The 15444-nt window shown below is 46.7% G+C and overlaps 1 protein-coding gene across 1 annotated transcript in view; it reads right to left on the reverse strand.

Annotated features, from left to right (window-relative positions):
- The window catches only part of pappa2 (pappalysin 2), a 726002-nt gene that overhangs the window by 499285 nt on the left and 211273 nt on the right, over window positions 1–15444 (reverse strand). The window contains exon 4 of the mRNA XM_072511622.1: window positions 6759–7052. Within this exon, the coding sequence (XP_072367723.1) occupies window positions 6759–7052 (294 nt within the window). The remainder of the gene's footprint in view (window positions 1–6758; window positions 7053–15444) is intronic.

Raw genomic sequence — 15444 nt, forward strand, 5'->3', positions numbered from 1 at the left:
GGCTGTGCAGGCCATAGACGTTTGAATCTGGTTAAGCTCCTTTAAACTTGTCACCTGGCCATATAATCATTGGTAACAAATGTTATATTTCAAGAAGTATGCTTCCCCAGTCATTAATAAACAGCACAAACTGCAGCAGTCCACAATGCAAACTGCAGAACTTTAAGCCACTGTCTATTTTGGGAATTTATCCATTTAACATTACCTTCTGCTTATCCCATTGCCAAGGCGGTGTTCATTCCAACTAAATGGCCATCAATGCAACAAATCTTAATGTTTATCATGAATCTGGAGCTTCTTCCAATGTTTTCTGACGATCCCAGTAATTGTATCTATTGGATGGGTCTCTCGTAAACTAGTTAGCTACCTCCAAAAGGAATTTTGGCTGTGTTGTAAAGCACAATCTGGTTCCAAAAATTCTCATAATTTCTGTTATTTTTAGATGAGCACCAAAATTAACCTGCGCATTTAAATAATCATTGTTAATTTATTATGATTTTTCTTCGACTGTGCTTTCCAATTAAGTGCTACTTTTAGAAATATTCCTCAACTGAGAGAAAAACAGGGTGGGAGAGGAATTGGATCATAAAATGAAAGACAGGCAAACATGGAGGAATTCCACAATTCAAATTAAATCTGTTTATTTTTGGAACTCAAATCTTTGGAACTCAAATCATAAGAAAATAAGTGACTTTAAAAAAGGCACGGTTGAGATATACAAAAACCTACAAGAGTCTTCCGAAACTAAATCAATACACTACCAAATCTTTAACAATTTTATTCAATTTCATTTAAAAAATAGCATTGAGGAGAAAGACAGAGCTGGAGTCGGAGTGAGATCAGGAATGAATTGGATTGTGAACAGGAATTTATCAAATTGAGAGCAGGAATGAATCAGATTGAGATCAGGAATGATTTGAATTAAGGTAAGGGATTAATCGAATTAAGATCAGGAATCAGGGGCGAAATACTCCACCAACGGCGCAATGTCCGCCGACTGGCGCCAAAAACGGCGCCAATCAGATGGGCATCGCGCCGGCCCAAAGGTGCGGAATGCTCCGCATCTTTGGGGGCCGAGCCCCAACATTGAGGGGTTAGGCCGGCGCCGGAGGGATTTCCGCCCCGCCAGCTGGCGGAAATGGCGTTTGTTGCCCTGCCAGCTGGCGCGGAAATGCGGCGCATGCGCGGGAGCGTTAGCGACCGCCGACAGTTTCCCGCGCATGCGCAGTGGGGAGAGTCTCTTCCGCCTCCGCCATGGTGGATGCCGTGGCAGAGGCGGAAGGGAAAGAGTGCCTCCACGGCACAGGCCCGCCCGCGGATCGGTGGGCCCCGATCGCGGGCCAGGCCACCGTGGGGGCACCCCCCAGGGTCAGATCGCCTCGCGCCCCCCCCCCAGGACCTCGGAGCCCACCCACGCCGCCTGGTCCCGCCGGTAAATACCAGCTTTGATATACGCCGGCGGGACAGGCAATTTCTGGGCGGGACTTCGGCCCATACGGGCCGGAGAATTGAGCGGGGGCGGGGGCGGGATTCACGGCGGCCAACGGCCATTCTCCGACCTGGCGGGGGGGGTCGGAGAATGACGCCCCAGATTGAGATCAAGAATAATTCAGGAATGAATCGGATTGTGCTCAGGAATGAATTGGATTGGGGTCATGAACTGAATTGAGATTAGATTGAGATCATGAATTGAACTGAGATCAGGTATAAATCAGAATGAGATCAGGGATGAATCTGATTGAGATGAGCTTTGGATAAATCAGGGAACAGCCACAGTGAATGTGGTTGATTCCTGTATTAAAGTCTGTTTGGCCTAGAGTCTAATGCTGCAAATGGTGTAATCGTTTGTCTTTCATCACATTTCATCACATAGGGGCAGCACAGTAGCACAGTGGTTATCACAGTTGCTTCACAGCTCCAGGGTCCTGATGTGTTAAGTAAGTTGGTTCAACGTTGACTGCAACTGGATGCAGTGAAACTAGGAACAGGCTTCTGACACAGGAGATGGTCCAACACTGTTTTATTGAACTTCCTGATTGCTGTACATAGTCTGCTGTGAGTTGACACTCTATCAATCTAACTGATAACCTCCTACTGGCTTGACCAGACTAACTCTCTACCTCATGGTGATAGTGCTCACTGGCTTGTGCACTCTTACTATCTCAGTAGCTGTGTCCTGTAGCGAGACGGAGAGTCTTAATGCCCTGTGGGCTTTATAGTGGTGGTGTCCTGACTGGTGATTGGTTGTTATGTGTCGTGTGTGTTCATCGGTTATCCTGTGTGTCAATCACTGCCTGTCTGCATCTCATTATATACATGAGTGGATATTATGACAGGTCCCAGGCTCGATTCCCGGCTTGGGTCACTGTCTGTGCGGAGTCTGCACATTCTCCCCGTGTCTGCGTAGGTTTGCTCCGGGTGCTCCCGTTTCCTCCTACAGTCCAATGATGTGCAGGTTAGGTGGATTGGCCATGCTAAATTGCCCTTAGTGTCCAAAAAGGTTAGGTGGGGTTACTGGGTTATGGGGATAGGGTGGAAGCGTAGGTTTGGGTGCTCTTTCCAAGAGCTGGTGCAGACTCGATGGGTCAAATGGCCTCCTTCTGCTCTGTAAATTCTACGATGCTATGATCACATTTCAGTTTGTTGCAGCTGTAGGAAACTGCAACAAACACATTCACGTTTTACATAAACTTTGAGATCACCTCAAGATAAGTCTTGGTTGAATTTGCTTTTGAATGTCTGGTCTTGAAGTACAAAGGTATCATCACATACTGCACACAATCCAAGTAATGATGTTTTGAAGGTGATCACATACATTTCTGGCATTCAATGTAAAGAACGTGGAGAATTCAGCTTTGTTGGTGCTCATTGTCCCTGGGCAGCCATCCAAAGCAGCATGTTCAGGGGGACGTGTCAGACAAAGTCCTCAATGGCAGAACAGGGGAAGGAAGACTAGGTGTCTCACCCAAGAAGAGGTCTGCAGTGCAAGATGGACTTGGCCATTGTGGTTTGACACATCGGCGCTATCTGACCATCAACTCCTTAGGAACAGGTGGACAATGACAGCGTCCCAAGTCCCCCACATTAAACAAAGTCACATGCAGGCTTCTATCAGGGTCCATTTTCCAAGTCCTGTGGCAATAGGGGCTTGTGAATCTGGGAGTGCCGAGACAGAATTTACACAGAGGGGACAGATGCATGAAGGTTTTTTGGCACTCATGTTGGGTCAGAGATGGCTCTGGGCAGCAGGATCTGTGACTGTGAACTCCCTTCAGGATACCCACTGCTCACCTCAAATTGGAATAGGGTGGGAAAAGGTGCCCTAAAAATAAGTTATCCCACTTGCTCCCGGCTGGGAACCACACTGTACGAGATCACCATCTTACATTTTGCAACTCGCAACTTGCAAAGTTAGAACACCCATGGATAATCCCCACAGTGACTGTCCGGAAAGAAGAACTGCTATTGTATCACGGGAGCAATCAAGACTTCAAATTGACATCGCCACCCTCAGTGAGACCCACCTTCCTGGGAAGGGGCAGTTGAAGGAACATGCAGAGGAATAACCTTACATTGGAAAGGAAAGGCTGACAAAAACCCATGTCAGGATAGGAGCTTGAATGCACTGCCAAAACCCCTCAATTGTATAAATGAAGTCTTGTGGCGCTTCACCGTAATTCACGGCCGTTCAGCTTTAATTCACACGGCACCGTCATTAGCGTTTATGCCCTGACCCTTGACTCTGATGAATGTTAAGGAAAAGTTCTATCCTGATCTTGATGAAGTCCTCGCTTGCATGCCAAAAGAAAAGATCTTCCTTCAGTGGCGCTTTAATGCCAAGATTGGCCATGACTCCAATGTCTGGAGAGGAACCATTAGAAAAAAAACGGGTGAGAAAAGTTAATGCAAATGACAAAGTGGTCTTAGCATGGTCTCATACAAAACAAACACCATTTCCCACAATAAGGACAAATATGCAACCATGTGGAGGCATCCTCGATCAAAGAATTGGCACCTCCTGGATGATGCCATTACTCAAGTCAAAGATGTACATGGTGTCTGTCCCACTCGCCCCATGAAGGGTCTGATACTTGTTAGACAGATCAGCGACTTTTCCGTGATGAACATCCACCTAGCACCAAGACATCGCAAGAATCAAACGTCCAAGAGGAAGAAGATCAATGTCACGGCCTTAAAGCAGCTGGACCAAAGTGAGGAATTTCAAGTACAGCTCACAACCAGTCCGCAAATCTTCACACATCCAACTCAATTCCAGTTGGGATCAAATAAAATCAGCTGTAGTGGACTCCTGTGACCAGACTATTGGTTCGAGCATCGTCGTCACCAGGACTGGTTCGACAAAAACAATGCGGAAATAGGTGACTGCCTTCATTGCCTGACAGAACAAGCCAAGGTCACAAGTAAAGCATTCCAACAGCTCAAGGTTAAAACCAAACGACAAATCGTGAAGATAAAGGACAAGTGGTGAGAAGGGAAAGCCCGAGAGATCCAACAATGTACTGACCGTCATGAAATTAGAAGCTTTTTTGAAGACACCAGAGCCATTGGTAGACCACAGTCAAATGGACCAATTCCCCATCGCTCCCAGGCTGGTGTCTCTCTTCTTCTGGATGACAATGCTATTCGCCAACACATGAAAGGACATTTTGAACAACTCCTCAACCATGAGTTACAGTGTCAGGAATTCGGGCTCGTCCTCCAGTACCCCGTACCAGAATCCAGGGGTGAACCACCATCGCTGGGAGAACGGCAACAAGCAATCAAACAGATGAAAAACAACAAAACCTGTGACCCTGATGGTATTCCACTGAGATCTTCAAAGCTGGGGGCTTATGCTGATCTCAAGACTCCATGAACTCATCCTATGGGCTTGGGAGAAAAAACAACTCTTCTCTGACTTCAGGAATGTGACAATTGTAACTATCTTCAAGCAGGGAGATAAATCATACTGTGGAAACGTTTGAGGTATTTCCCACATGTTCATTGCAGGGAGAATCTGGACAAGCAGTCTCCTGAATTGCATACTTTCTGTGGATGAGGAAATGCTCCCAGAAACACAGTGTGGCTTTACATTTTGTGGAGGAAACCTTTGATCTTTGTTGCCAGAAAAATCCAAGAATATTATTGAGAACAACAGTAGGAATTCTTTATTGCATTCATCAACCTGATCAAAACATTTGACTCAGTCAATCAGGAGACTCAGTGGATTAAGCTGCAAAGATTTTGATATCCAAGAAAATTCATCACAATCCTTCATGATGATATGACTGCAACTGTCTTGATGGGAGATCTGAAACAGTGCTCTTTCAAAATACAGACTGTTATCAAGCAGAGATGTACGACTGCCCACATACTATTTACAATCCACCAGACATAGCCTATTTGCCTCATTGAAGATTAACTGCCCTCTGTTGCTGTGACTGGAAGCTGGTGTCCAATGGTGTACAGGAGGGACCGGTGCTGGGTCCCTTGTTGTTTGTAGTGTACATTAATGATTTGGACATGAAAGATATTAGAAATTGGTGGTGTGGCAAATAGCGAGGAGGAAAGCCTTAGTTTACGGGATGATATAGATGGGCTGGTCAGATCAGCAGAAGAGTGGCAAATGGAATTTAGCCCTGAAAAGTGAGAGGTGATGCATTTTGAGAGGACTAACAAGGCAAGGGAATACACAAAAAACAATAGGACGCGAGGGAGTACAGAGGACCAGAGGGACCTTGGGATGCATGTCCAAAGATCCCTGAAAGCAGCAGAACAGGTAGAGGTGGTGGTTAAGAAGGCATGTGGGATACTTGCCCTTATTAGCCAAGGTATAGAATATTGGAGCAGGGAGGTTATGATGGAGCTGTATAAAACATTCATTAGCCCACAGCTAGAGTACTGTGTGCAGTTCTGGTTGCCACACATTAGGAAGAATGTGACTGCACAAGAAAAGGTGCTGAGGAAGTCCACCAAGATGTTGCCTGGCTGGCGTGTTTCAGTTACGAACAGAGGCTGAATAGGCTGGGGTTGTTTTTCTTAGAGCAGAGAAGGCTGAGGGGGACAGAATTAGGAGGGACAAAGACAGGGTAGGTAAGAAGAATTTTTTCCCCTTAGTAGAGTGGTCAATAACCAGGTACGGGGCAGGAGATTTAGAGGGGATTTGAGGGAAAACTCTTTCACCCAGAGCGTGGTAGGAATCTGGAACACACTGCCTGAAAAGGGTGGTAGAACATTTCTCAACACTTAAGAAGCATTTAGACGAGCACTTGGAATCCATAGCGTACAAGGACCAAGTGCTGGAAAATAGGACCAGGTTAGATGGGTGCTTCATGCAGTTATGTGAGAGACTGGAGGAGCTAGTATTGTTCTCCTGAAAGCAGGAGAGTCAGTGGAGATTTAATGGAGATGTTCAAAATCATAAATGGTTATGATCGAGTAAATAATGGGAAACTGTATTAGTGACAGAGAGGTGTTAGTAACCAGAGGAAAGACATTTAAAATGATTAGCAAAAGAAACAGGGGGTGAGTTGTGATCTGGAATGCACTGCCTGAAAGATTGCTTGATTCAAAATAGTATTGGAGGAATGCTCAAAGTGAGAAATTTGACAGGACTGTGGGGAAAGAGCAGGCACTTGAAAGTAGACTATTCAGAGATTTGGGTTTTTTGAAGGAGAGATGCGAGAAAGTATCTATTTGTACAAACCTTGAGTTGGTTGAACGATGGAGGATTTAGAGAATTGGATGAGGACACGTACCTGTGTAGCTCATGTAGTTGTCGAATGGTGTGCCATGGTATTGCATTTGTCCGCACGTGTCATTTACTGGATCAGGATCCCGGCAGAGTTTGTTCTTGGGCGTTGGCGCGGTGTCAGCACACAAATCCCCAGTTTCCATTGAAGGGATGGTCTCCCTGCATGGGTCATCACATGACTCCTTCTCACTCACTCCTTTGAAGACGTGGTACAAGCCCAGAATATGGCCAAGCTCGTGGATCATGGTGTTGGTGTGGCCAGGCCTCCCATAGTAAGATGGACTCAGGACCACCCCACCTGGAAATAAATATAAAACATATCAGCCAAGTCTGGAAGCCTCAATGACTGAACTCTCATAACCCTGTCATGATATTCAAACACACACATCATGATGGACACACCAACAGACAAATCAGAGCACACAACACCACAACCAATCACACACAAGGACAGCAGCCACATAAAAGCATGAGCACGACACCTAGTGGACAGTAGGTCTGGGGACAAAGACACGGACAAGACCTGTTACAAGATCACAAACAGGGAATCCCCACGTGCAGAGTATCAAGACAAAACTGTACATAGAAAGTTTAAATAAAATAGCGTTGTACCATATACAACCGTGTTGGCTCATCTGTGTGTCAGAACGCCCAACACCACATGGTACAGGAGTGGATCGATACCTGCCAACTAACCTGCCATTCTGGACATGGACCGCACCGACAAACCGCAGCCGTTGCAAGTCGCGGGGAACCTAGGTACCAATTGGAAGCTCTTCAGGCAGCGATTTGACCTGTACATCCGAGCCAACGAAAAACAGAGTGCCTCGGATGAAACAAAGATTGCAATGCTCCTCTTCTACGCAGGTCAGCACGCCCTCGACGTCTTCAATTCACTGGTGTTCGAAGAAGGCAAAAATCAATCCAAGTATGACACGGTCATCCTCAAACTGGACCAGCACTTTAAGGTTGAAGTGAATGAAAGTTTTGAAAGATACCTCTTTCAGCAACGCCTGCAAGGTAAGGAGGAGCTTTTTCAACCCTTTTTGACGCACCTCCGAATTCTAGCGCAGTCCTGCGGTTACGGCAGCACCACAGAGTCCATGATCAGGGACCAGATTGTTTTTAGCGTTGCCTCTAGTGGCCTACGCCAGCAGCTTCTTAGAATAAAAGCCTCACCTTGGCGTCTGCTGTGGAGGCCTGTGTCCTCCACGAGAATGCAACCTGCCGTTTTGCCCGATTTCAGGCGTCCGAGTTGGCATGGAGGGGGTCCCCAGCCGTCGAATCGGCAAGCCAGGCCGCCCACGACGCCGAACGCATCCAGGCCGTCGATTACTTCCCGACCCACGGCCCGGACGGCAGCGGCCGCTTCCTGCGCTTTTCGCGGTCTCCCGCGCTGGTGCGCACCAAAAATAATGGCCACATCGAGGGACGCACTGCGCAGGCGCGCCCACCGCAAGATCGCACTGCGCATACGCAGTGGCGCAACGAACGCCGTGACGTCATGACGTGCGGCAATTGTGGAGCTGTACACTTAAAAGGGCAATGTCCTGCTAAAAACCGACAGTGCCTCAGATGTGGCAAGATGGACCACTATGCTGCCCACTGTCGTTCGGCTCAACCCATAGATCCTGCACATCCCTGACAATCTCGCAGACAAGTCAGGACCGTCCAGCCCACGCATCAAGACTTCCAGTTAAGTGATACAGATGACCAGGATGCCTTCCGAGTTTCCGTCATCGATGTCAACAAGGTCAATGCCATCAATCCAGCCGATGAGTGGTGTGCCACCCTGACGGTCAACCCGAACTCGTCGCAAGCCCATTAGACTGGACTTATAACACCGTTCATATGGCTAACAAGTTACACAATTTTATATGATAACCTGTTGTTGTTTATCGTTCCAGATATCGTCTGACTGGACCACTGTTCAAGTTTTTTTTCTCGTTCGCATTCATGTTCTGTTATGGTACAACCTTGTTCATGTGACGCACCCGACATCGCCCCATGTAAATAGTTACGTCATATGCACATGCTGTACACAACACACACACACTCTTAGATGCACTCACGACGCGATCATATTTATTACCACGTAGGCACATATCTTTGTAAAAAGGGGGATGTCATGATATTCAAACACACACATCATGATGGACACACCAACAGACAAATCAGAGCACACAACACCACAACCAATCACACACAAGGACAGCAACCACATAAAAGCACGAGCACGACACCTAGTGGACAGTAGGTCTGGGGACAAAGACACGGACAAGACCTGTTACAAGATCACAAACAGGGAATCCCCACGTGCAGAGTATCAAGACAAAACTGTACATAGAAAGTTTAAATAAAATAGCGTTGTACCATATACAACCGTGTTGGCTCATCTGTGTGTCAGAACGCCCAACACCACAAACCCAACATGGGTGCATATTCTAATTTGAGAATCCTAATTTGTGGAGATTAAATGGATAGGGGATTGGGTGGTCAAACAGGAACAATGTCCTTGAACAGATCAAAATACAAATCAGACTGTTGTGATGAAAGCCTCCAGTTGCTGCTGAGTGTCCAATGTTTGCTCAGTGCCCTGCCTGGTGAGTCATACAGAGAAGGAAGATTCCAGATTTAGCGTTACCTTTGGCGTGTGCTTCTTTGAAAGGTTCAGCCAGGATGATGGTGGATAGAACAGTAAACCTGTGGGTCAAGCTAGGGTTAGGGGAAAAAGATTTGGAGACCAAAAATTCACAAAGTCCTCCAGTTGCAACCTCACAGAAGCTATGTGTAACTGTAGTAAGACTTCATTACTCTTACACTCCAATCCTTTTGTGACAAAAGCTAACACACCACGTGCACAGCGGATCATCTTATCAGATTTTAAGGCACAGCATATTTTTATTCACTTCACCCACACCAGCATCCTCCTCCAACTTGCTGGTCCTTAGAAACAACATCCATCCCGCTCCTCCATTCACTTTTGCAGCTCTCTCTTTCCTCTTAACTCTTACGGAGTAATACCAGGCTCTACTGTTCCCTCGCCTCATCCATGCCTTTGTTTTTAGACTTGAACATTCCAACATGGGGAGGCGGTAGCATTGTGGTATTGTCACTGGTCCAGTAAACCAGAAACCCAGGGTAATGCTCTGGGGACCTGAGTTTGAATCCCACCACTACAGATGGTGAAATTTGAATTAAATAAAAATCTGGAATTAAAAGTTTAATGATGACCATGAAACCATTGCTGATTGTCGTTAAAGCCCATCTGGTTCACTAATGTCCTTCAGGGAAGGAAATCTGTCACCCTTACCTGATCTAGCCTACAGACACAATGCAATGTGATTGGCTTTTTACTACACCCTCAAGGGCAATTAGGGGTGGGCAATAAATGTTGGCTCAACGCCCACATCCCATGAACGAATAAAAAAAAAATGCAGCTGTTAGCCTCCACAATCAACACTCTGCTGCCCATTTCCCAATTTACTTTGTCCTATCACTCCTATGTTACCTACATTGGCTTCTGATCTGGCAATACCCCAATTTAAAATTCTCACCCTGGTCTTCAAATCCTACCATTGTCTTTTGCTTTTCCTGATATACATTAATGATCTTGATGTCTCGGGCACAATTTCAAAGTTTTGTGAGGATGCTAATTAGGCAAGTTGGTGAAATGGGCAGACATGTGGCAGATGAAGTTCAGTGCAGAGAAATGGGAGGTGATTCATTTTACTAGGAAGAACATGGAGTGACAATATAAAATAAAGTATTTCTATTCTAAAGGGGTTACAGGAACAGAGGGACCTGGGCATATGTGTGCATAAATCATTGAAGATGGCAGGATAGGTTGACAGAGCAGTTAATAAAGCATACAATATCCTGGGCTTTATTAGTAGGGGCATGAAGTACAACAGCAAGGGAGTTATGTTGAATTTGTGTTAGTCACAAGTTTGGCCTCAGTTGGAGTATTGCGTCGAATTCTGGATGCCACACTTCAGGTAGGAGGTGAAGATATTGAAGAGAGTGTAGAAAAGATTCACCAGCACAGTTTCAGGGATGAGAAACTTCACTTATGAAGATATATCGAATTAGTTAGGACTGTTTACCTTGGAGAAAAGGTTGAAAGAAGATTTTCTTGAGGTATTCAAAATCATGAGGGATCTGTGATGTGGAGATGCCATGAGGGGTCTGAACAGAGTAAAGAGGGAGAAACTGTTCCCACTCATGAAAGGATCGAGAATAAGAGGTCGCAGATTTAAGGTAATTAGGAAAAGAAGTAAAAGTTGTGTGAGGAGAAACATTTTCACACAGTGAGTGGTTAGGGTCTGAAATGCACTGCCTGAGTGTGGTGGAGGCAGGTTCAATCGGAAAGTTCAAAAGAGAATTACACCATTCTCTGAAAAGGAAGCATATGCTGGGTTACGGGGGGAAAGCAGGAGAGTGGCACTAGGTGAGTTGCTCAATTGGAGGGCTGGTGAGGACATGATCGGCCAAATGGTCTCCTTCTGCGTCATGACATTTCTATGATTCTGTGACACTTCTTAAAACTTATCTCTTTGACCAAGCCTTTAGTCACCGATCCGCGTATCTCGATATGTGGCTTGGTGTCAAGTTTTGTTTGATAACACCTCTAAGGCTTGGGAGGTTTTAATATGTTAAAGGCACTATATAAATGAGAGCTGTGGTTACTGAAATTAAATCCCCTTCCCCTTAAGACATCTCCTTCACAGAGACAAAATCACCTGGACCTGATAGAAATACACAACATCACCGGTTACCAAAGAAACCCACCTGCAGTTTGACATCAGAACATTTGTGTTTTTGGACATTAAAGTAATAAAGATTAACCATCAAGCTAATTAATGGAGTCAGATGAAGAGAGACCTGCACTGTGCAGGCCAGACAGCACTGCCTGCCCGTTGCGCAATAAAACTGCATGTACTCAATAAAAGAACATTCACAGCACTGTAGAAATTCTCGAATGGTTCCCTCCGGGAAGCAAGGGTAAGAACACTCTTACAAGTTCTTAAAGCAAAACACTGCAATGGTCCACCTTGCTTTTATGTGTGGAACAGTAAAGCGTGATTAGTTGAACTGGCAGGAACACGGTGAAAGTATCTGTAATGAGGACACAGCTCTTAGAACGACTGACAATGAAAGGTTTATTCATCACGTGGCTGCCAAGACCAAACTTTGCTAGGAATGGGCAGGTCATAATTTTCTCACAAAACAAAGTCCTTTGATTCCCAGTCCCACTGCCTGATTTTCTTTTGTTGCATTTACACCCTACTTAACGTTAAGGGCAGAGGAGACAGATGAAAACATTTTCACAGCTCTGTTGACGGGAGGGTGTGAGCTCTCTTTGAAACTGTTGCCAGAGATTCGAGATGGTTGAGTGACAGCCTCACCTTTCTCGATTCGCTGAGAGATGTTACCGATCGACAGGTCTGCTGCAACCAACTCAAGCCCGTGAAGAGATTGCGAAGATCAGATAGATAAAGAAGTGCCATGCAGTTTTGGAGTTTAAAAGAAGCAAGGAAGAAGACTTCAAGGAACAATGATCATAGTATCATCAATTCAATCAGGCTGGGTGTGTCAGCCAAAGGTAAGTTCATAAGACACCAGGGAGGCAGGATAACAACTGGGTTTTATTTACTCTATTCATAATACTACAATTACACTGCTCCTCACCCCGCAAGGTCTCCCTCCCCCAAGTCGGGGTTTATATCCTGTGAGATTCCTCCCAATTAGGGGGGAGGCTCCATCCCTCCTCTCCAATCACCTGGGGAGTTTGTACTCCAAGGTGTAGGAGGGGAACCGTAGACGATATTGGGTTTGGCCCCTGAGGGGGTCGTAACACTGGCAGAGGTTGGAGCGAGAGGGATGGAGGGGTCAGACAGGATGCAATAATTCCCACTTCCTGTTCTCTACCCCAGCCAGTTCGTGAATTGTGCACACAATTAATTCTCGTACCTCGCATAGTGGGAAGGGAGAGAAAGTTTAAACAAAATGTAATTCTCATGCTTGTGATAAAAGTACTAATGCAGCCTGATGTGTTATGCAGGTCGGTTCAGTGTGGACTGCACTTGATGCAGCGATGAGAGAAACAGACCTCTAACACTGTAGAAGATCTAACACGGTTTTATTGAACGATAGAACTAACATACATATTTAACTGTGGGTCGACACTATACTGAACTGACTGGAGACATTGTACTAGCCTGACCAGACTTACTAGCTACCGCATGGTGTTTGCACAGTGCTAGCTCGTGGACTCTGACTGTCTCAGTGGCTGGGTCCCGAGAGAGTGGGAAACCTAGTGCCCTCTGGCTTTATAGTGGTGGTGTCCTGTCTGGTGATTGGCTGCACTGTGCTGTGTGCTTACTGGTCCTCCTGTGTGTCAATCACTGCCTGTCTGCACTTCATTATATACATGCGCGGATATTATGACATCTCCCCCCTTTTTAAAAAATAAATAAATACTAAGGTGTGGATGCTTATAAATATATATATGTATATGTGCCTGACTATATACAGAAAGATGTCTAAACGAACGTATATACATAGGAAGGTTGCGATAGTGCAGATACATGGCAAACAAAACAATATTTACAGAGGTCCAATTGGTGAAATCACAAAAATGTACAAAAGCTCAGTCTATAGATTTAGTCTTTGTGGTGGGCGACGAATTCTTGTTGATTGCCGCAGATGCGGATTAGGAGCCGCCTGTGGTTGGAGAGGCGGGTTCGCTGGCATATCGGTGGGCGGGTGGACCGCAGGATTGCTGGTAGATCGGTGGCCTCGTGGTCGGGTACGTCCGGAGGAGGCATCGTAGGCGGTGGGGCACGCCGGTCAGGTAGCGGGCGTGGAACTCTTTACATTGCCCGTCTGTTGCGCCGTAGCAGGGAGCCATCAGCCATGCGGACAAAGAATGATTTTGGGGCCACTTGTTTGAGCACAACAGCTGTGGCTGACGAGCCGCCCTCAGGCAACTGGACACAAACAGGATCAGTTGGGGCCAGCTCAGGCAGATCCGTGGCATGGGCATCGTACGTGGCTTTCTGCTGGGCCCATGACTGCTGCATTTTCTGTAGGACCGTGAGGTGGTCAAGGTCGGGAACGTGGATGGCTGGAACTGTGGTCCTCAGAGTGCGATTCATGAGCATCTGGGCTGGAGACAATCCAGTGGACAGTGGGGTCGCCCTGTATTCCAACATCGCCAGGTTAAAATCATGAATTTGGACCACCCGTTCGTCGGAGGCCGGAAGGTTCGAGGCACACAACTGCACTTGGGCTTCTATGTGGCAGATGAAGTCACTTTGTTCATGCGGTGTGGTAATGGACCTGGACAGGGCATCTGCAACGATCAGCTCTTTACCTGACGTGTAGACCAGTTCGAAGTCGTAGCGGCGTAGCATTAGAAGAATACGCTGTGTGGTAATACCAGGTATTGCGGTACCTGAGAGGTGGATGACCATTGGCTAGACCCAGGAGTCTACCATTGGCTGATGTACATAGCTCCGCCCTGAGAGGCAGAGTATAAGAACCAATGCTGTCCCAGCAGCCTTCACTTTCTGTATCGAAGCTGCTGGGGAACAGTTCTAGCAGATTAAAGCCTATTAGTTATGACTCACCTTGTCCCGAGAGTAATTGATTGCGCATCACGCTGTAACCGAGGTGTCAAGTCGTTTAAATCCTTCTGGATTATGTGGACTAGAGGCCTGTGGTCCGTCTCTACCGTGAATTTCAGGCCATAAACATAGTCGTGGAACTTGACTATCCCTGTTAGGATGCCCAGACACTCCTTCTCAATCTGAGCATACCGTTGCTCAGTGGGCATCATGGCCCTGGAGGCATACGCCACGGGAGCCCAGGACACGGAGTCATCCCACTGAAGGAGCACCACCCCAATGCCGTCCTGGCTTGCATCAGTTGATATCTTGGTTTCCTTGGTTGGGTCGAAGAACGCTAGGACCGGGGCTGTCGTGAGTTTTGCTTGCAGCTCGCGCCATTCCTCTTCATGCGTGGGAAGCCACTGGAATTCTGCCGACTTTTTGACGAGATGGCGGAGGGCCGTGGTGTGGGATGCCATATTGGGAATGAATTTCCTGAGGAAGTTGACCATTCTGAGCAAGCGGAGGACCGTCTTTTTGTTCTCCGGGGTCTTCATGGCGTTGATCACCGAGACCTTGTCGAAGTCTGGCCGTGCGCCTTGCTGCGAGATGTGGTCACCTCGGAATTTGATCTCCGATTGACCAAATGAGCACTTGGCCCTGTTGAGCTGAAGACCATGTTCATGGATTCTTTGGAATACCTGCTTGAGGCGAGCTATGTGTTCCTGGGGCGTTGTGGACCAGATAATGACATCGTCAACATACACTCGCACCCCCTCGTTGCCCTCCATCATCTGTTCCATGATGCGATGAAATACTTCGGAGGCAGATATGATGCCAAAAGGCATGCGGTTGTAGCAGTAACGACCAAACGGGGTGTTGAACGTGCACAACGTGCGACTGGACGCGTCCAGCTGTATTTGCCGAAAACCCTTGGCAGCGTCGAGCTTAGTATTTTAGTATTTGGCATGAGCCATCTCACTGGTCAACTCTTCTCATTTTGGTATCGGGTAATGCTCCCTTCATTATGTTTCAGTTTAGATCATTAGGGTCAATGCAAATGCGAAGCTTCCCTGA

The sequence above is a fragment of the Scyliorhinus torazame genome, chromosome 7, assembly GCF_047496885.1.
Source record: "Scyliorhinus torazame isolate Kashiwa2021f chromosome 7, sScyTor2.1, whole genome shotgun sequence".
Taxonomy (NCBI): Eukaryota; Metazoa; Chordata; class Chondrichthyes; order Carcharhiniformes; family Scyliorhinidae; genus Scyliorhinus; species Scyliorhinus torazame.